The sequence below is a fragment of the Centropristis striata genome, chromosome 4 (genome assembly GCF_030273125.1).
Source record: "Centropristis striata isolate RG_2023a ecotype Rhode Island chromosome 4, C.striata_1.0, whole genome shotgun sequence".
NCBI classification, from domain to species: Eukaryota; Metazoa; Chordata; class Actinopteri; order Perciformes; family Serranidae; genus Centropristis; species Centropristis striata.
In genome coordinates, this window is record NC_081520.1 from 8,819,982 (window position 1) to 8,842,501 (window position 22,520).

Below are 22,520 nucleotides of genomic sequence, written 5' to 3' on the forward strand. Positions count from 1 at the left end.
TGAAAGCCAATATTGCAGTGGTGACCTCAGAGCAGCTTGGAGAGGTATAAAATCTATGGCATCAATTAATCAGTTACCTTGCAAGACCACACAGGCCATTCATGTAAACGGTGTGGATGATGACAACTTGGCTAACTGTTTTAATTCATTTTTTTCTCGGTTTGAAAGATCTGATTTTTGGGGGGGATATTTCCACGTTGAAGGAATCTTTGTCACCTCAGAATGATATTGTGATCACTCAGGAAAATGTCACAAATCTTCTTAAGATGTTTAATATACGTAAGGCTGCCGGCCCAGACTCTATTTGCGGACGCACTCTGCGCCACTGTGCAGACCAGCTCAGCAAAGTGTTTACATCACTTTTCTTAATGTGTGTTGAGAGTGGCCAGATACCAACTATATATGGAAAACATCTACCATAATCCCTGTCCCAAAAAATAATAATCCAAAGGAGCTCAATGAATTTAGGCCAGTTGCTTTAACGTCCCTTGTGATGAAGGTCTTTGAAAAAATACTGAAAGAAGAAACTGCTTCTTTGATTAATGGCAAACTTGATCCTCTCCAATTTGCTTATCAATCTGGGAAAAGTGTAGATGATGCTAAGATTTTTATCTTAGACAGGTTGTACAAGCACCTTGAAAAACCCAGTGCACATGCAAGGCTTTTATTTGCTGACTTTTCCTCAGCTTTTAATAAGATGCAGCCTCATATTTTAATTGAGCAGCTTTTATATTATTTTAATCTACCAGATCAGATTCTTTTGTTGCTCTTAAACTTTTTAACTGACAGAATTCAGAGAGTATTTGTGAATGACAGCATGTCCTCCGTCATCACCTCAAATACAGGTTCTCCACAGGGCTGTGTCCTTTCTCCTTTGTTATTTATTATGTACACAGACAGCTGTAGGTCTGTGCAAGAGGACAGCTACTTCTCGGACGACACTATGCTAGTATCACTTCTTCAGGGGGCCCAATCAGACCACGACTGTGCACTGTCTTCTTTTGTCAACTGGTGTGACGATCACTTTCTGGATTTAAATGTAACTAAAACTAAAGAGATAGTAATTGATTTCAGGAGGAGTCACCCTAAGCCAGTAGCCAGCACCATCCATGGAGATGATGTTGAAATTGTTGAGACATATAAGTACTTGGGAACCATGTTTGACTCCAAATTTAAGTTTGATGTAAACACAGAGTCGATTGCTAAAAGGGGTCAACAGAGGATATATCTGTTGCATAAACTGAATTCTTTTAATGTTTCTAAGAATATTTTGTGTAACTTTTATCATTCATTTATTGAAAATATTTTGACCTTTTCTTTTATTAGTTGGTTCCATGGACAGTGGTCATGGTCAGTAAAGGAGATAGTCTCAGCAGCATTGTTAATGTCTGCTCTAAGATCATTGGAGTTCGACTGTCAGACCTGAACTCCCTCTGGCAAAAACATGTAGTCCAGAAAGCCAGACAGGTCATGGGCAATCCTGACCATATTCTTAGCCAGGAGTTTCGCTTAATGCCTTCCGGACAGCGGTATCTTGCCCCTCCAAGGAGAACAAATAGATACGCCAGTTCTTTTATTCCCTCAGCTATCAAGCTGCTAAATGCTACCGATAGCAGTAATTAGTCATTTATTTATTTATTCCAGCCATAAGGTGGAAATGTATTTATTAATTTATTACTCTTCCCCTCATTTTGTCCTGAGATTGTTTGCACTGTGGTCCATTGTGGACTGGATATTGCTGCTACCCTCACACTGATTTGTTGCCACTGACAGAGGGAATTGTTTGGTTTATGTGCTGTCCTGCTTTTGTTTTGTTTGTTTGTTTTGTTTTTGCTTTGTCTCGTGCGCTGTCTGACTAGAGACTGCAAACTGAATTGCCCTATTTGGGATAAATAAAGTTGTTTGAATTGAATTGAATTGAATTGAGATTATGTGTGTCTGTTGATTTTTGAAATATTAGGTTGGAGTGGGGTCTCCCACACTGTTTAGTGATGGTTGAAGGAATGTGGAATTCTTTTCATAGAAAAGGCTGGTATATCACTCATACATTTACAACATTAAATGGACGGCATGTGTATTCCATATTTATTCATTAAAAGAGAAAGCAACATAAAAATTGTCTCACCTGACTCAACTCTCCCTAAATATTGGACTATGGTTCATTAGGTAGTCACAAACAAAATTCAAAAAGAATGCGAGGCCTAAATTTGTGCCATCTGCTTGATGTGTAACACAGACTAGCCATATCAACTTGATAAGGTAATAATACTAAAGCTGAATTCACCGCCCCCTAGTGACACAAAGAAGAAAAATCAATGTTAATACGTTTTTGGACTATTTTTTTTTTTTCCGCTGTAATGTTATATAGCACTTAAGTGAGGCCATTCAGTCTAAATTTCACTTCTTTACATTGCCTTCATCCAAAATATTTTAAGAAATAAAATAAAATTTTGATTATAAATTCAAATGTAAATTGCACCTGCTGAATGTTAAGATTAAAAGGGAAACCTTTTGTACAGCGCAACAAAATATTCTTATCTGATGACATATACAGTTAGGATATATAATATCCACTAAGGCCTAAGATTTTTTTTGATGGAGCACCATCCTCCTTTGGCCCCACCTTGTAGGTCCTCTGAGATCAAATGTCACTGTTTTCTTATTATTTTTAATGCTGCTTTAAACTGAATAAATACAAGTGCAAGCTTTTGATCTACATTAATGTGTGATGATGCCAACAGTGATTTAGCGCTCAGACACTATGACGTCCACACTAAGGTGGCCAGGGAATAGTTGGGCACTCTTACATTTGTTGCTCGTGGCATCTTTCTCTCAGGCTGAGGAGCTGGTGTGCAGGCTGAGAGGGAATCCTGAGAACCCCCAGTTATCAAAGGATGGAGACATTATGTTGGGAGGAATTTTCTCTTTCCACAGCAGCTGGGATTACAGAAAAGACACCTACACACACAAACCACTGCCACTGCAATGCATCAGGTAAATTATACATTAGATAAATTAGATTGGATTCAAACTATTGAACAGGAAGTGTTTACAGATACAAAAAAAGTTATCAAACTGAGTGTTAAGATGAGAAATACTTCCATCAAATGCTATCATTTCCTATGCAACTGTCTTTATTATATTTGTGTGCATCAAGTTTGAATTTCAGAGGTTTCCAGTATCTCCAGGCTATGCTCTTTGCCATAGAGGAGATTAATAACAGTTCAGATCTACTCCCCGGCATCTCTTTGGGCTATAAGATCTATGATGTTTGTGGTTCCATTGCCAGAGGTGTGAGGGTTACACTGGCTTTGGCTAATGGCAATGAAGTTGTATCTACATTCTCTGAGGCACCATGTACCAGACCTGCCCAAGTGCAGGCGATTGTGGGGGAGACCTCTTCATCCCCTTGGATGGCTATGGCTACTGTCATTGGACCCTTTAATATCCCATCGGTGGGTAAGATGACTTAAGTAAATAATAATTTTTCTGTAATTCTTCCAGCTGGTCTTTGCAAAAAGACTGACTTGTACTGCACTGTGTACAATGTTTCATATAGTATCATTTCTTTTATTGATTCCAGATCAGCCACTTTGCTACTTGTGCTTGTCTCAGTGATAAAACTAAGTACCCATCCTTCCTCAGAACAATACCCAGTGACTACTACCAGAGCAGAGCCCTTGCCCAGTTGGTCAAGCACTTTGGTTGGACTTGGGTTGGAGCCATTAGAACAAATGATGATTATGGCAATAATGGCATGGCCACATTCACAGAAGTGGCCCAACAGCTGGGCATCTGTCTGGAGTACTCTGTACCTTTCTTTAGAACAGATCCACCAGAAAAAATACAAAGGATTATTGACATTATCAAGGCTTCAACCTCCAAGGTGATTGTCGCTTTCCTCAACCACATGGATATGGAAGTCCTAATTCACAAGTTTTCACATCACAACTTGACTGGGTTCCAGTGGGTCGGCAGTGAGGGCTGGATCTCTGATTCCCAAATTGCAGCCATGGATAAACATCACATTCTGGATGGTGCCATAGGCCTGGCCATCCCCAAAGCACATGTTAGTGGTTTGAGAGAGTTCATGTTGGATGTAAAACCGCTCAATACATCGAGTAATGAATTGTTTGCAGAGTTTTGGGAGACATTATTTAGTTGTAAGTTCAAGCAGTCAAAGTCATCAGCTGGGATTCAGAGAGAATGTACTGGACATGAAGATGTAACAGGAGTGCAAAACAGCTTCACTGATATGTCGCTCATGCCTATCTTTTATAATGTGTATAAAGGAGTTTATGCTGTGGCCCATGGACTTCATAGTGTTCTCAGCTGTAACAAAACATGTAATAACACAATGCAGCTTGATCCATTTAAGGTGAGTTGAACAACAAATACTTGAATTATTGTTCATACAAGTCAAATTAACAAGGAACATGTTTTAAACAGTTTATTATGCTGTTGCCAATAGGCACCAACATGTTTGTCATATATTGATCTACATTGATTTATTTCTTGTCAGATTTTGCAGCACACAAAAAAGGCTTACTTTCAAACAAAGGAAGGAGATGAGGTTTACTTTAATGAGAATGGAGACCCACCAGCAAAGTATGAAATTATAAACTGGCAGCCAAGAGAAAATGACATTGTGGACTTTGTCACAGTTGGTCTTCATGATGCATCTTTACCTGCAGACAAACAACTTAATCTGCAAAACAAGTCTTTAATTTGGGCACAGAACTCACAACAGGTAATTTACTCTGTAATAACTGTTAATTATCTCTTCAAGTTGTTACAATTGTACACAGTAATGTATCATCAGAAAATGTTTTGTTTCAATAAATATATAACATCCTGAATGTCCATACATGTGTCTCATTGTTGTTTTGTCCATGCAGGTGCCTTTGTCAGTGTGCAGTGAGGAATGTCCACCAGGAACTCGCAAGGTTCTCCAGAAAGGAAAGCCTGTCTGCTGCTATGACTGTTTAAGATGTGCAGAGGGAGAAATAAGTAACATGACAGGTGTAGTAATATTAATATTCTAAAATATTCTTTCAGTAAAAGTCAATTCCAAAAAAGTTAAAAGTAAATATTGAGGGTCAAATCACTCTAATCTTAAGAAGGCCAAAATTGTTCTCACCTCCTCCTGGTATCTACGCCTGCAAATAGTTCAGCAGCATTGAAAATTTGTATTTGAAATAATCAAATAATCAATATTTCAATATAATGCTTTTATTAAGATGTAAACAAAACAAACGAAGAACAGTGGTTAATTCCCCGTTAGCTATGAAATCTTATTTACAATGGCATGGCACAGTCATACACATATCCATTTATATTTTGGTCAGTATGTGGTGTTTGCCTTGTGTGAATACAAATTATGTCAACTTGAATTTTTTTCAGATTCTATCACCTGTGTGAGATGCCACCCTGAGTTCTGGTCAAATGAGAGAAGAGATTCCTGTGTACAGAAAGAGGCAGAGTTTCTGTCATATGAAGAGATTATGGGAGCTCTGCTCACTGCAGCGTCTTTATTTGGAACATGCATCACTGCTGTTGTAGCCTTCATTTTCTTCAGATACAGGAAAACTCCTATTGTCAGGGCCAACAACTCTGAGCTGAGCTTCCTGCTGCTCTTCTCCTTGACTCTGTGTTTCCTGTGTTCTCTGACCTTCATCGGCCGGCCCTCTGAGTGGTCCTGCATGCTGCGACACACAGCGTTCGGCATCACCTTTGTCCTCTGTATCTCTTGTGTTCTGGGGAAAACTATAGTGGTGTTGATGGCCTTCAGGTCCACACTTCCGGGTAGTAATGCAATGAAATGGTTTGGGCCTACACAGCAGAAATTCAGTGTTCTGGGTTTCACTCTTATACAAGTTATCATATGTATCCTGTGGTTAACAATCTCTCCTCCTTTTCCATATAAGAATTTTAAGGATTTCAAAGATAAAATCATCTTAGAGTGCGCTCTGGGCTCAGCTGTAGGCTTCTGGGCTGTACTTGGGTACATAGGACTTTTGGCCATGTTATGTTTCATTCTTGCTTTTCTGGCCCGGAAACTACCGGATAATTTCAATGAAGCCAAATTCATCACCTTCAGCATGCTGATATTCTGTGCAGTATGGATCACTTTTATCCCAGCGTATGTCAGCTCTCCTGGGAAGTTCAGTGTTGCTGTGGAGATATTTGCTATTCTGGCCTCCAGTTTTGGACTGCTCATTTGCATTTTTATCCCAAAATGTTACATTATCTTACTGAAACCAGAAAAGAACACAAAAAAGAACATGATGGGGAAGGGGGGACCAAAATCTTTGTGAAAACTTTAAATAATATGGTTGCAAAATCATCGCAGTGCCATTATAATTCAATATTAATTATATGATATAAACAAAGCCCAAGCCTCTCAGTTTGTCAGGATTTTGTGCCTCCTCAGGCCTTCGCCCTCCATTTCATGCATGGGATGTCATATTATATGTATCTGATTTGGTTCCTTTCGATGTCCTTAAAATTGTACTGTTGATGTCTCTTATTAAAATCTCCCTGCTATATTTCTTAGATATGTTCTGTTGTCTCTGTGTTAAGCTCTCTATGTCTGTAAATAATTTAAATTGCTAGTGTTGAAAATCTCTCTAAAACCTACTAATAATATAGTGGTAATCAGGGCTTATCACCCCCTCTGCTGCTAATCAACGTGCCTGAGATAAATTGACAAATGTCTGTTCATAAGAACAATGACGTTTTTTTTCTCATATGTGACCTTTACCTTGACTGGTTAACTACTACCTCTGATGAGATTAAAAAACAAACAAACAAAAAAAACACTAAATTAAATTTATCTCATGTTTTCACTAACTTGGCTTGACAGTACAGTCAAAATAATTGTTGACTCTGATACATATAATCCTAAAAAACAAACTATTATAGACAGTGGTGTGTTGGCCCTAGACTGGACAAAACAATGAAATAAAAAAAATAACTGAACCACATATTATTGTAACAAGGAACTTTTAATCTTTTTTGATTCAGTTTTTTCATCATGATGTATTCCTGTGCTAAACCTGACTCTGAATTTCAAATGTCATTCACTCCTAGTAAATAAGCATGCTCCCTTATAAGCAAAACAGAACAAAAAATAGAACTCGTCCATGGTTCTCAATTCAAATTATACAGATGTAGGTCAGTTGGGTTTGAGACAGATGCATGTAACTGGTCTCACAGTTACCTCACTGGCAGAACTCAAGCAGTAGTTGTGGGTGGTCATCAACCAGTTTCCATAAAGTTCCAAAGGGGTGCATCAAGGCTAGGTACTAGGTCCACTCCTCTTCTTGGTCTGGGCTCATTGCTAGTAACAACTCTATTCATGCTTATGCTGACCAAAGAATTGTTTACAAATCGGCACCCTCTATTCACAAAGCTTTGTCAAAAAGGGGGGTATACCTAATGCTAAGATATTCTGAAATTCATATTGATGTTTCAAAGACTGATTTTAAAGAAGTATTTAACAAAATGGTCTTAGACTTGGGATATGTTGTATATTGTTCAGCCTATATATTTTCAGTGATTTTTGTGTATTTTGCACTATTGTTTGGACTTTTTTTACCACCCCAGCCTGACTCTGTTGCTCTATTTTGGTGTCATACTACACAACTTTACTGTTTTTATTGACTTTTATCACTTTCAGGCGCAACAGATTATATTAATCAAAGCAAATCCAAAAACCCATCGTAGGCTACCTCCCCAGCAACAAATGTCAGAGAGACAAAGCAGCAATCAGCGGCTTAAAGTTGGTTGAGACAAAAATGAAGTTTAGCCTAGTTCTATAAGCCTGAGCAGAGACCCTCTACTGGATTCTATGAGTATTACGTTCCCCCACCCACAAGCATGAGTTCATCCACCAAAACTTCCATAAATACAGGTGGCCAAACAGGACTATCAAAATATATGTGAGCCCCACAGTATATAAGGCAGTACGAACACTGTCCGACATTCTATACCACCACTAAGGTATGAGTGATGCCAACCAGTGGTTTAGCTCTCTTAGACACTATGACGTCCACACAGAGGTGGCCAGGGAATGGTTGTGCACTCTTACAACTGTTGCTCGTAGCCTCTTTCTCTCAGGCTGAGGAGCTGGTCTGCAGGCTGAGGGGGAATCCTGAGAAACCTCAGCTATCTAAGGATGGAGACATTATGTTGGGGGGAATTTTCTCTTTCCACAGCAGCTGGGATAATAGAAAGGATACCTACACACATAAACCACTGCCACTGCATTGTATCAGGTAAATTGTAATTTAGAGAAATCTAATTGGATTAGAAATATTTAACAGGGAAGTGGGTTGGAATATAGTGAGTTTTAAAATCAAATATTTACTGTAAAGTGCAATGTTGCATCAATTGATTTAATTTATTATGTAACTGTTACTTTTAAGGAAAATTGTTTTTTTATTTCAAATACTTATGTTTGTGCATTAAGTTTGAATTTCAGAGGTTTCCAGTACACCCAGGCTATGCTCTTTGCCATAGAAGAGATTAATAACAGTACAGACCTATTGCCTGGCATCTCTCTGGGCTATAAGATCTATGATACCTGTGACTCTATTGCCAGAAGTGTGAGGGTTTCAATGACCTTGGCTAATGGAGTTAAAGTTGTATCTGCAATCTCTGAGGCATCATGTGCCAGACCTGCCCAGGTGCAGGCTATTGTGGGGGAGACCTCATCTTCTCCTTGGATGGCTATAGCTACTGTCATCGGACCCTTTAATATCCCACTGGTGGGTAAGATTGATGGATATAAAAATACCAAAATCAATAATTATTCTGTAATTCTTCCAAATGTTTTTTGCGAAATGAATGAATTGTGCTGCACTATATACAAGTTTTCATAATTTGTATCTTTATCAGGATTATCATTTCTTTTATTAATTGCAGATCAGCCACTTTGCTACTTGTGCTTGTCTCAGTGATAAAACTAAGTACCCATCCTTCCTCAGAACAATACCCAGTGACTACTACCAGAGCAGAGCCCTTGCCCAGTTGGTCAAGCACTTTGGTTGGACTTGGGTTGGAGCGATTAGAACAAATGATGATTATGGCAATAATGGCATGGCCATATTTACAGAAGTGGCCGAGCAGCTTGGCATCTGTCTGGAGTACTCTGTACCTTTCTTTAGAACAGATCCACCGGAAAAAATACAAAAGATTATTGACATTATCAAGGCTTCCTCCTCCAAGGTGATTGTCGCTTTTCTCAACCACATGGATATGGAAGTGCTAATACATGAGTTGTCTCGCCACAACTTGACTGGGTTCCAGTGGGTAGGAAGCGAGAGCTGGATCTCTGATTCTCACATTGCAGCCATGGATAAACATCACATTCTGGATGGTGCCATAGGCCTGGCCATCCCCAAAGCACATGTTAGTGGTTTGAGAGAGTTCATGTTGGATGTGAAGCCACTCAACACATCGAGTAATGAATTGTTTACAGAGTTTTGGGAGACTTTATTTAGCTGTAAGTTCAAGCACTCAAAGTCATCAGCTGGGAATCAGAGAGAATGTACTGGACATGAAGATATAACAGGAGTGCAAAACAGCTTCACTGATATGTCGCTCATGCCTATCATTTATAATGTGTATAAAGGAGTTTATGCTGTGGCCCATGGACTTCATAGTGTCCTCAGCTGTAACAAAACATGCAACAAGAAGATGCAGCTGGATCCATTTACGGTGTGTTTGAAAACAAAAACTTAAATTATAGTTCATACATTTAGTCACATCAATAAGAAAACATGTCTCTTTATTTTGTTAATGAGCGTATGCCTCCAAAAATATTTGTTATGTAATTATCTACATTGATACATATCTTCTTAGATTTTGCAGCACACTAAAAAGGCACACTTCCAAACAAAGGAAGGAGATGAGGTTTACTTTAATGAGAATGGAGACCCAGCAGCAAAATATGAAATTATAAACTGGCAGCCAACAGAAAATGGCATTGTGGACTTTGTCACAGTTGGTTTTCATGATGCATCTTTACCTGCAGACAAACAACTTATTCTGCAAAATATATCTTTAATTTGGGCACAGAACTCAGAACAAGTAAGTCATCATGTGATCACTGCAATTGTTAATTGTTACAGTTGTACAATGTATTGTATCATCACAAACGGTTTTGTTTTCATGCATCAAATATGATAACATCCTTGTCCATGCAGGTGCCTTTGTCAGTGTGCAGTGAAGAATGTTCTCCAGGAACTCGCAAGGTTCTCCAGAAAGGAAAGCCTGTCTGCTGCTATGACTGCTTAAGATGTGCAGAAGGAGAAATAAGCAACATTACAGGTGTGGTAGCATGGTGGTAATATTCCAAAACATAAAAGTAAAGAAAGGGTCACTCAAGGCCTAGACTATATATATATATATATATATATTATATATATATATATGTATGTATGTATTTGAACAGTCATACAGAGTTATCCACTGGTAATTATGTACTGTCTGACTTGTGTGCATCAAAAGGTTTAAGCTTGAAACAAAACCAGGCAATTATTATGAACAAAACCTGCTTTCATAATATTTTCCAGATTCTATCACCTGTGTGAGATGCCACCCTGAGTTCTGGTCAAATGAGAGAAGAGATTCCTGTGTACAGAAAGAGGCAGAGTTTCTGTCATATGAAGAGATTATGGGAGCTCTGCTCACTGCAGCGTCTTTATTTGGAACATGCATCACTGCTGTTGTAGCCTTCATTTTCTTCAGATACAGGAAAACTCCTATTGTCAGGGCCAACAACTCTGAGCTGAGCTTCCTGCTGCTCTTCTCCTTGACTCTGTGTTTCCTGTGTTCTCTGACCTTCATCGGCCGGCCCTCTGAGTGGTCCTGCATGCTGCGACACACAGCGTTCGGCATCACCTTTGTCCTCTGTATCTCTTGTGTTCTGGGGAAAACTATAGTGGTGTTAATGGCCTTCAGGGCAACACTTCCAGGAAGTAATGTGATGAAATGGTTTGGGCCTACACAGCAGAAATTCAGTGTTCTGGGTTTCACTCTTATACAAGTTATCATATGTATCCTGTGGTTAACAATCTCTCCTCCTTTTCCATATAAGAATTTTAAGGATTTCAAAGATAAAATCATCTTAGAGTGCGCTCTGGGCTCAGCTGTAGGCTTCTGGGCTGTACTTGGGTACATAGGACTTCTGGCCATGTTATGTTTCATTCTTGCTTTTCTGGCCCGGAAACTGCCGGATAATTTCAATGAGGCCAAATTCATCACTTTCAGCATGCTGATATTCTGTGCAGTATGGCTCACATTTATCCCAGCGTATGTCAGCTCTCCTGGGAAGTTCAGTGTTGCTGTGGAGATATTTGCTATTCTGGCCTCCAGTTTTGGACTGCTCATTTGTATTTTTATTCCAAAATGTTATATTATCTTACTGAAACCAGAAAAGAATACAAAAAAGAATATAATGGGAAAGGGGGGACCAAAATAATTGCGAAAACTTTGAATAATATGGTTGCAATAATAATAATATATTATGAATGAAGCTGAATCATCTCAACTTTTGGATTTTGTACCTCCTCTGGCCTTTACCCTCCATTTCCATTTTGGGATCTCATATGTATCTGATTTGGTCCATTTAATTGTCCCCAAAGTTGTACTGTTGATGCGATGTGAATTAAAATCACCCTGTTATATTTCTAAAAATATGCATTTGTCTCTGTGCTAATCTCTGTATCTCTGTCAAAATAATTAGGGCCTCGGGGCAATCACACCGAGCACTGGTCCCATTCAGCAATAGCTGTAGGCATTGAAATGAATGGGACGGCCAACAAAAAATTAGCGAAAAAAAACAATAATTGGAGATATTTAAACGTCTACTTCTCAAGCATAATTTCACCTAGAGACTCCATTTAAACTTTAAACAGTAGACACAAGTCTTGTATATCGGTGTATTAATCCACGTTTCGATAGGTTATATAGTTTTTTATCAATCCCTGTTCAATGACCATGATCATTTCGCTCCAGGCTGCAAATTCAACTCTACAGAAATAATTTATACATAGAAACGTAGGAAAATTTGACTTCTCCCTCACAATCCTCTGGTAAAGCTGTCAGAGTTATAGTTTGGGCGTAGGATACACAAATGTGCCACCAACATGCACCAACAGCCTCATTGATTCCCATATTAAAAACGCAGGAAGATTTCTGAGCTGTCTGAGATTTAACAGTTTTTTTAGATCGCTCTAACAAAGCTATTTTTTTATTTTTCTTAAAAAAAAAAACAAATGTAGACGTTCAGGAAGAACTCAAAGTGAAGTCGGATCAATGATAGGTATTATGGTTTTGCCAAAAATGCTTTCTGTTCGAGGCCAGATATTCCACTCTGTCCACCTCTATTACGGAACATTGGCAGGTGTCAGTTTATTCTGTTGATTGCTTTGATCTGATTGCCTTTGATCTTTGATGTGATTATAGTTGCAGATACACACACACACACACACATGCGCGTAAGCACGCACACTCCTCAAGATACACATGCTTCCAACACACGCACACACACACACACACACACACACACACACACACACACACACAGGTAATGTTATGTGATTTCAATCACACACACACACACACACACATTTTGAGGTTGAAGGGCATAGGTTGCTGTATAAATAAATACTTGAAAAGGAATGCTTGTTGTAGGTGTGCTCCTTGTATATAATATAGTATCATAACATTACTAGTATTAATTGTTTGAAATCTCTGAATAATCTCATCATAGTGTACACACACCGGCAGTAGCCCCCATGGCCCTTTGAGAATTTCCCCAGAGGAAATTTTCAAGTTTCACTTGTTAGTTTCGAATGTCTCTCTTAAAGCTACGAATAATATGGTGGTAATCAGGGTGAATCTTCCCCTGTCTGCCCATTAAAGTGCATTAGATAAATTGATAAATCGTCTGTCGGTTTTCCCCCTCAATCTTAAGGATATTGTGAAGATACTGGAATTTCTGAAGAAATTGCAGAGGGAAAGCTGGATTTTTAGGTTCATTAAAGAACTGATGCTACACTGCAATGATGGCTTAAATGTGTCAGAAGAAGTTGAAAAGTTACAAACAAGAATTTATAGTTGCGGTGGTTGGAAATTTGGAATTGGATGGAATTAATATGAATGTCATTGAAAAGTTAGATATTACCATTAATGTATTCAAAATGTGGAATATTTCTAAGTTCATTGAAGACCTTTCGCTGCACTGCAATGATGGTTTTGAAAGGGTAAGATAAAGTTGAAGTTGTAAGAAAAGAGCTGAATCATGATTAAGGAGAACTAGTGATAAAACACAATTGTAGTATCTACAGATGGAGGTCCCAAAAACAGCAAACTGATATAAATGTTTGCAGTTGTCTAAAAGTGTTGAGTCATGGTTGTGGAGAACTGGTGATAAAACACAAAATTAGTATGCGGAAATGGGGGTCCAAAAACATCTTTAGAGCAATGCACCAATGGAGAGAATCTGATGTAAATGTAGGCAGTTGTCTAAAATGCTATGTCAATGTTGAGAAGAACTCATATAACTCAACAGTAGTATGTAGAAATAGAGGTCCCAAAAACAGCTTGTACCATGTATATGATCCAGTCAGAAACAAAGAAAAAAATATATGGAAATAACAGTCTGTCTAAAAGTGCTGAGTCATAGTTGCAGAGAACTGGTGAGAAAACACAACAGTAGTATGTGGAGACAGAGGTCCCCCCAAAAAGCTTAAGAATAATATACCAATCAGAAACAGAGAAATAATTATGGAAATTGAGTTAGCAGTCTAAAGATGCTGAGTCATGGTTGAGGAGAACTGATAAAACACAACTAGTATGTGGAGACAGAGATCCCCAAAACAGCTTGAGAACAATGTACAAATCAGATACCTTGAGAGTAATGTACCAGTCAGTAACAGAAAAAAATGATGGAGAGCTATTGGTGAGATGTAATGAGTAATGAAAAAAGGTAAGTCATGTTTGGCTTTACTGTTTATTCATAATTAATTAAAAACTTTTGCTTCTCAGTTAAAAAACGTGCTCCCCACCACTTTCCTTTTTCTGTGATGAGCGGAAGGATACCTTGAGGACAACAGTTTGTGAATTTTGTGTGTATAGTGTTAAAAATGTGTTCAAATGCACAGTTAATAAAACTGTCCATTTTTGTCACATTCCCCATATATTTGAATATAGAAAATATTTTGTGTTATGTGGAATGTTTTGGAAATTAATTCCTACAATTAAAAATGTGGTAGGAGATATTAAGCAAAACATGCGGCAGAATAATGTTAATCAGAAATACTTATTTTGTATAAACTTTTGTATAGCTGAATATTGTAATCTGATAAAATTTTACGGGCAGGACATTTAAATTAAACCCACAATTATTTTTCAACTTGAGCACCTCCCTCCTGTCGCCCCACCCTGTAGCTCCACAGAGACTAAACATCACTGTTCTATTATTGTTTTTATGCTTATTCAGAATGTATAAATACTAGCACAACTTTTTTTATCTACATTAAGGTATGAGTGATGCCATCCAGTGGTTTAGCTCTCTTAGACAGTATGACGTCGACACAGAGGTGGCCAGAGAATGGTTGGGCGCTGTTACAACTGTTGCTGGTGGCATCTTTCTCTCAGGCTGAGGAGCTGGTGTGCAGGAGGAGAGGGGATCCTGAGAACCCCCAGATATCTAAGGATGGAGACATTATGTTGGGGGGAATTTTCTCTCTCCACAGCAGCTGGAAAGACAGACAAGATACCTACCTGCACAAACCACTGCCATTGCAATGCACCAGGTAAATTAACATTAGAAATCCAATAGTCTAAGATGGATGATGAGAGAGACAAACATTTGTCATACTGAGTATTAAATGAAGGAATATTTTATAATGTCTGTATTAATAGCCTATGTTTTAATTTACATCACAGTTGTTTCTGTTTCATGGACAAATTCCAACTATTCATACCTGTCTGCATCAAGTTTGAATTTCAGAGGTTTCCAGTACACCCAGGCTATGCTTTTTGCCATAGAGGAGATTAATAACAGTTCAGAACTACTTCCCGGTATCTCTCTGGGCTATAAGATATATGATGTTTGTGGCTCAATTGCCAGAGGTGTGAGGGTTACACTGGCCTTGGCTAATGGTAATGAAGAGGCATCTGCACCATCAGAGGCACCATGTACCAGACCTGCTCAAGTGCAGGCCATCATGGGAGAGACTTCATCTTCTCCCAGCATGGCTATAGCTACTGTCATCGGACCCTTTCATATACCACTGGTGGGTAAGACTAATAAAATAGGAGCTGTATTTGCGATTACAAACTATATTTGTGACTATTGTTCTGTGATTCTTCCAGATGTCATAGCAGAATGTGTGTGAAAACAATTCCAGTGTAATATGTAAAAGGATTTTTAATTTTTTTATCTTAAGCTTGTGGTATTTTTTTTGTTTCAGATCAGCCACTTTGCTACTTGTGCTTGTCTCAGTGATAAAACTAAGTACCCATCCTTCCTCAGAACAATACCCAGTGACTACTACCAGAGCAGAGCCCTTGCCCAGTTGGTCAAGCACTTTGGTTGGACTTGGGTTGGAGCCATTAGAACAAATGATGATTATGGCAATAATGGCATGGCCACATTCATAGAAGTGGCCCAGCAGCTGGGCATCTGTCTGGAGTACTCTGTACCTTTCTTTAGAACAGATCCACCAGAAAAAATACAAAAGATCATTGACATTATCAAGGCTTCCACTGCTAAGGTGATTGTTGCTTTTCTCTCCCACATGGATATGGATGTGCTCATACATGAGTTTTCTCGCTACAACTTGACTGGGTTCCAGTGGGTAGGCAGTGAGAGTTGGATCTCTGATTCTCTCATTGCAGCCATGGATAAACATCACATTCTGGATGGTGCCATAGGCCTGGCCATCCCCAAAGCACATGTTAGTGGTTTGAGAGAGTTTATGTTGGATGTGAAGCCACTCAATACATCTAGTAATGAGATGTTTATAGAGTTTTGGGAGACTTTATTTAGCTGTAAGTTCAAGCAGTCAAAGTCATCAGCTGGGAATCAGAGAGAATGTACTGGACATGAAGATGTAACAGGAGTGCAAAACAGCTTCACTGATATGTCGCTCATGCCTATCTTTTATAATGTCTATAAAGGAGTTTATGCTGTGGCCCACGCACTTCATAGTGTCCTCAGCTGTAACAAAACATGTAATAACACAGTGCAGCTGAATCCATTTATGGTGAGTTGAACAACAAAGATTTTAATAGTTTTGACATTATGTTACACTACCAAGGAAAATGTTTTAATGCAGTCTGTAATGCTGTTGAGTCAGTACATGTACAAAATATTTGTCAGACAATGATCTACATTGATGCATTTCTTCTTAGATTTTGCAGCACACTAAAAAGGCACACTTCCAAACAAAGGAAGGAGATGAGGTTTACTTTAATGAGAATGGAGACCCAGCAGCAAAATATGAAATTATAAACTGGCAGCCAAGAGAAAATAGCATTGTGGACTTTGTCACAGTTGGTTTTCATGATGCATCTTTACCTGCAGACAAACAACTCATTCTGCAAAATATATCTTTAATTTGGGCACAGAACTCAGAACAAGTAAGCTACTATGATGTCACTGTACAGTAACTATTATTTACAGTTAATTTTAATTGTAATATATGTTTACATTGTTAGCTATTTTACCACAATAGTGTTAGTTTTAATCCACCTAATTTATAATCGAGTTTTGTAAAGTCGACATCTTGTCATACATTTCTCTGATGGTATTTTTTGTCCATGCAGGTGCCTTTGTCAGTGTGCAGTGAGGAATGTCGACCAGGAACTCGCAAGGTTCTCCAGAAAGGAAAGCCTGTCTGCTGCTATGACTGTTTAAGATGTGCAGAGGGAGAAATAAGCAACATTACAGGTGTAGTATTAATTAATTCATACAAAGTTCAGTAATAAAATGATCATAAAAGGGTCAGCTCACACAAAATACAAAGCAGCCTACAGTATGTTCTCAACTCCTCCTAGTCGTATCGGAGCATAGTTTCTATGGTACTGGGGAAAAAAAGGTACATTTTTAATTAATTTAAAAAACTGACAAAATAAAACTAAATTAATAAAACATAATCATTATTATACTGATTTATACTCTATCTTGTAGTATTAACAAACAAATGTTTCATGTTGATACCATGTATAAGGCTATCCATTTATTTTCTGGTCATCATAGCATCATTTTTGTATGCATAGAAAAGATGTAAGATAGGGACAAAACACCTGCATATCAAATTATTCATACTACATATTATTTTATATTCACTTCATATTATTTTCCAGATTCTATCACATGTGTGAGATGCCACCCTGAGTTCTGGTCAAATGAAAGAAGAAATGCCTGTGTACAGAAAGAGGCAGAGTTTCTGTCATATGAAGAGATTATGGGAGCTCTGCTCACTGCAGCGTCTTTATTTGGAACATGCATCACTGCTGTTGTAGCCTTCATTTTCTTCAGATACAGGAAAACTCCTATTGTCAGGGCCAACAACTCTGAGCTGAGCTTCCTGCTGCTCTTCTCCTTGACTCTGTGTTTCCTGTGTTCTCTGACCTTCATCGGCCGGCCCTCTGAGTGGTCCTGCATGCTGCGACACACAGCGTTCGGCATCACCTTTGTCCTCTGTATCTCTTGTGTTCTGGGGAAAACTATAGTGGTGTTGATGGCCTTCAGGGCCACACTTCCAGGAAGTAATGTGATGAAATGGTTTGGGCCTACACAGCAGAAATTCAGTGTTCTGGGTTTCACTCTTATACAAGTCATCATATGTATCCTGTGGTTAACAATCTCTCCTCCTTTTCCATATAAGAATTTCAAGGATTTTAAAGATAAAATCATCTTAGAGTGCGCTCTGGGCTCAACTGTAGGCTTCTGGGCTGTACTTGGGTACATAGGACTTCTGGCCATGTTATGTTTCATTCTTGCTTTTCTGGCCCGGAAACTGCCGGATAATTTCAATGAAGCCAAATTCATCACCTTCAGCATGCTGATATTCTGTGCAGTATGGATCACATTTATCCCAGCGTATGTCAGCTCTCCTGGGAAGTTCAGTGTTGCTGTAGAGATATTTGCTATTCTGGCCTCCAGTTTTGGACTGCTCATTTGTATTTTTATTCCTAAATGTTATATTATCTTACTGAAACCAGAGAAGAATACAAAAAAGAACATGATGGGGAAGGGGGGACTAAAATAATTTTGAAAACCTCAATCAATATAATCATAAAGGCTTGTAAGTGCTTTTTCAAATATTTTAACCAGTCTGTCAAGACATGTATCTTTATTTCCGAAAGTTTTTCGTTTTAGCACTGCAATATATTTTCACTGTATATCACTGTATGGTATATCAAGATGACAGCATTTAATATAAACCAATATGAAGTACAAGTTAAAAGCCTATTTCTAATCAAAGAATAAAGTCCACATTTCCACAAACCAAATGATCTTTGGCTTAACTTGTTTGGTTTCCTCTGGTCTCCTGAGGCTTTGGTTCAACCATGACAACTTCCCCCTTGTTGTTGATGGTGTATAAAGCCCTGCCATGAGCTGTAGAGCTGGTTGGCCTGGTCTGAAGAGCAGAGCAGAGCTATGCCATTGTTGAGGCTGCTCCTCTTGATTCTTCTCACTGGGAAGGGAGACTCTGTGTGCAGACTGCAAGGCTCAGCACAACCACCTGAACTAGCCCAAAATGGCGACCTTGTTATCGGAGGCATTTTTTCATTTCGCACAGGGCAGGACTATGTAATTAACACATTTCAGACAATTCCAGAAGAACGAAAATGCAAGAAGTATGTGTTGGTGTGCCTGATTTTAAACATTTATGTGTAGTTTGTATTTTATTCGAGACTTTAACATCACAAGTAAATATTTAATTCTCTCTTTCATTACCCCAGCTTCAATTTTAGAGAATTCAAATTTGCTCAAGCAATGATATTTGCTGTAAATGAGATCAACAGAAATCCTGATTTGCTCCCTAATATTAAACTTGGCTACAAGATATATGATAACTGTGGAACTATGGACATCCTGAGAGCTGCACTGGCACTGGCCAGCGGACTAAAAGAAGAAGTCAGTGACGACAACTGTACTAAAAGTGACACAGTGCAAGCTGTTTTGGGTCATTCAGGATCAAGACCAACTATTGCATTTGCACAAGCTGTTGGAAGGTTTTATATACCTGTGGTAAGTGAAAGAAGACAAGTCATTGCAGTTGGTGTGAAGTGTTGTTTAACTTTGTGTTTAATGTGCAAATATCTACAGTTTATTATGATTTTCTACAAAATGTTATATTTATGCAAGAATATTAAATATTTGCTCTGTCACTGTGAGTAAAATGTTTGTTTCTCTCACTGCAGATCAGCCATTTTGCCACCTGTGCCTGTCTGAGCAACAGAAAAGAGTATCCCACTTTTTTCAGAACTATTCCCAGCGACTACTACCAGAGCAGAGCCTTGGCAAAGCTGGTTAAGTACTTTGGTTGGACCTGGATCGGAGCTGTAGCTGTGAATAACCAATATGGCTTCAATGGCATATCTGCATTTATCCAAGCTGCACAAGAATATGGAGTATGCATTGAATATTCTGAAGCATTTTCATCATCAGATCCACCTGACAGGCTGCAGAGAATAGTAGAGATCATTAAGCATGCCACTTCAAAAGTAGTCATAGCTTTTATGTCTCACAGAGAAATTAAGTTGCTTGCCACAGAGCTGTACAAACAGAACGTTACAGGGCTGCAGTGGGTCGGCAGTGACGCCTGGATCACAGATCACTCTCTGACTGACAGCGAGGGACACAGCATCCTGGTGGGCTCACTGGGCTTCACTGTCAGCAAAGCTAAGATCCCGGGGCTGGAGGAGCACCTGAGGCAGCTCAGCCCATCACAGTTTCCTGACAGTCAGTTTGTCAGAGATTTCTGGGAAGACGTGTTTGACTGTGCTCTGAATGACTCTGCAAACACCCAAAGAAAGCCATGCAGCGGCTCTGAGAGCTTGCAGAATGTTGAATCAATGTTCACTGATGTGTCTGAGCTGAGATTCACTAATAATGTATACAAGTCAGTTTATGCAGTTGCTCATGCTCTCGACAACCTCATGAAATGCGAGGAGGGTAAAGGGCCCTTTTCAAATGGGAGATGTGCTGATACCAAACACATTCAACCATGGCAGGTAATGAAACATGAGACAAATCTGACAGTGATAACATCATAAGCCTGTCATCTCATCTTATCTCTCTATCATTTATTTACTAGGTCCTGCAATATCTCAACACTGTGAATTTCACCACTGAGGAAGGGGAAAGAGTTTACTTTGACAGTAATGGAGACTCACCGGCAAGATATGAACTTGTTAATTTACAAATGGAAAACCAAGGAGCTATGAAAGGAGCAACAATTGGCATTTATGATGCTTCTCTTTCAGAGAGTCATCAGTTTGTCATGAATGACATCCCAGTTGTCTGGGGAAATGGATTAACCAAGGTAAAGCAGACAAAGAGGTTTGGATTTCCTAATTTACTGAAAATATTTCTAAAACATTAACATGGTTGTGTGGTTTTATATTTCTCATGTGTATTAAATAATATACGGATTGCATACAAATTGTGCTGACGTGTGTAGGAGGTTCCTGTGTCAGTCTGCAGTGAGAGCTGTCCCCCAGGATCTCGTAAGGTCCTCCAGAAAGGAAAGCCTGTCTGCTGTTATAATTGCATACTGTGTCCAGCTGGCGAGATCAGTAATTTAACAGGTAAATACACAAGGAAACTGTATTCATTTTCTGTTAAAAAGGCAGTAAAATATGTTACGCATAATGACATAAAGGGGGAAAATAAGGAAAATCAAAAATTACTTGCTGTAAGTGTTGATCTGAAACCATAATTTCACATAATTTCCACTTTTTTGTTTTTCCAGATTCAATACACTGTATGAAATGCCCACCAGAGTCCTGGTCAAACAAGCGGAGAGATGCCTGCATCCCCAAAGCAATAGAATTTTTGTCTTATGTTGAAATCCTGGGATCATTGTTGGTCCTTTTTTCTCTGCTGGGTGTTTTTCTAACTGTGATGACGGCACTAGTGTTCTACTGCCACAAAGAAACACCTCTAGTACGAGCCAACAACTCTGAGCTGAGCTTCCTGCTGCTCTTCTCCTTGACTCTGTGTTTCCTGTGTTCTCTGACCTTCATCGGCCGGCCCTCTGAGTGGTCCTGCATGCTGCGACACACAGCGTTCGGCATCACCTTTGTCCTCTGTATCTCTTGTGTTCTGGGGAAAACTTTAGTGGTGTTGATGGCCTTCAGGGCCACACTTCCAGGAAGTAATGTGATGAAATGGTTTGGGCCTACACAGCAGAGGCTCAGTGTTCTGGGTTTCACTCTCATACAAGTTATCATTTGCATACTTTGGCTGACAATAAACCCTCCTTTTCCTTTTAAGAATTTGTTGCTCTATAAGGACAGAATCATCTTAGAGTGTCATCTTGGCTCAGCTGTCGGGTTCTGGGCTGTGTTAGGATACATAGGACTCCTTGCTCTCTTATGTTTTTTACTCGCTTTTTTGGCTAGAAAGTTACCAGATAATTTCAATGAAGCTAAATTCATCACCTTCAGCATGCTGATATTCTGTGCAGTCTGGATCACATTTATCCCTGCATATGTCAGCTCTCCTGGGAAGTTCACTGTAGCTGTGGAGATATTTGCTATTCTGGCTTCCAGTTATGGGCTTCTCTTCTGTATTTTTCTGCCAAAATGTTTCATAATTTTGTTCAGGCCTGAACAGAACACAAAGAGACACATTATGGGAAAGACATCAAATAATAATGACATACGCTTTTAACCACTGACATTTTAGTTTTCCTCTTTTCCAACCCAGGTGTAATCTGTACTTCATTTTTGGATCATAATAAAATATCTTGAATTCTATTCACGTTTGCTGCTATTTGTTTTCTATTCATAAGTACTAATCAGAGGTAATTGCATCTCCTGACATTATTTGAAGAATATGAATAATAACAATATATATAATTATATATATATATATTAAAGGAGGAGAAGACTCTTTAAAAGGGCAGCATTGAGGTCACATGCATCTCTTTGGCCAGAGTTCATTCACAATTATGGATTAACATTTAATTAATATCTTATAGATATGAAAAAAGACACCATCATGGCAGTGGCATGTAAACATAATAAACACACCAAGAGGTTATTGCTATTTATCAGTCTCTTCTGGACAAATTGAACTTGGTGTGAAAGGCCTTAAACACACAATGTGTGAGCTACATGCTAGACACTTTAATCACAACCATAGTTTACTTTTGCAAGCTGCACCGACAACAGGGAATTGTTTTTATTCTCTCTGTAATCATTTCTAATTCTCCCCTTTGTAATAAGATTAAATGTAATGTATCTACATTGAAAGAGTCATT

At 38.8% G+C, this 22,520-nt stretch overlaps 4 protein-coding genes across 4 annotated transcripts; all 4 read left to right on the top strand.

The window, feature by feature from the left end:
- Positions 1-2,890: 2,890 nt before the first annotated feature.
- LOC131970059 (extracellular calcium-sensing receptor-like) lies at positions 2,891-6,317 on the top strand. The gene is made up of 6 exons (XM_059331319.1): positions 2,891-2,994; positions 3,158-3,455; positions 3,584-4,378; positions 4,523-4,750; positions 4,899-5,022; positions 5,404-6,317. The coding sequence occupies exons 1-6, from the start codon at positions 2,906-2,908 to the stop codon at positions 6,315-6,317; spliced, it is 2,448 nt and encodes an 815-aa protein (XP_059187302.1). The 5' UTR covers positions 2,891-2,905.
- A 1,858-nt stretch (positions 6,318-8,175) lies between these two features.
- Positions 8,176-11,488, top strand: LOC131970049 (extracellular calcium-sensing receptor-like). The gene is made up of 6 exons (XM_059331306.1): positions 8,176-8,279; positions 8,474-8,771; positions 8,929-9,723; positions 9,868-10,095; positions 10,212-10,335; positions 10,581-11,488. Exons 1-6 carry the CDS (start codon positions 8,191-8,193, stop codon positions 11,486-11,488), a joined length of 2,442 nt encoding a protein of 813 aa, XP_059187289.1. The 5' UTR covers positions 8,176-8,190.
- Positions 11,489-14,724: 3,236 nt separating this feature from the next.
- Positions 14,725-18,293, top strand: LOC131970050 (extracellular calcium-sensing receptor-like). Its single transcript, XM_059331307.1, has 6 exons — positions 14,725-14,828; positions 15,014-15,311; positions 15,489-16,283; positions 16,432-16,659; positions 16,846-16,969; positions 17,386-18,293. Exons 1-6 carry the CDS (start codon positions 14,740-14,742, stop codon positions 18,291-18,293), a joined length of 2,442 nt encoding a protein of 813 aa, XP_059187290.1. The 5' UTR covers positions 14,725-14,739.
- A 716-nt stretch (positions 18,294-19,009) lies between these two features.
- Positions 19,010-21,968, top strand: LOC131970035 (extracellular calcium-sensing receptor-like). The gene is made up of 5 exons (XM_059331290.1): positions 19,010-19,279; positions 19,453-20,265; positions 20,349-20,576; positions 20,718-20,841; positions 21,006-21,968. The coding sequence occupies exons 1-5, from the start codon at positions 19,025-19,027 to the stop codon at positions 21,926-21,928; spliced, it is 2,343 nt and encodes a 780-aa protein (XP_059187273.1). The 5' UTR covers positions 19,010-19,024; the 3' UTR covers positions 21,929-21,968.
- Positions 21,969-22,520: the final 552 nt, after the last annotated feature.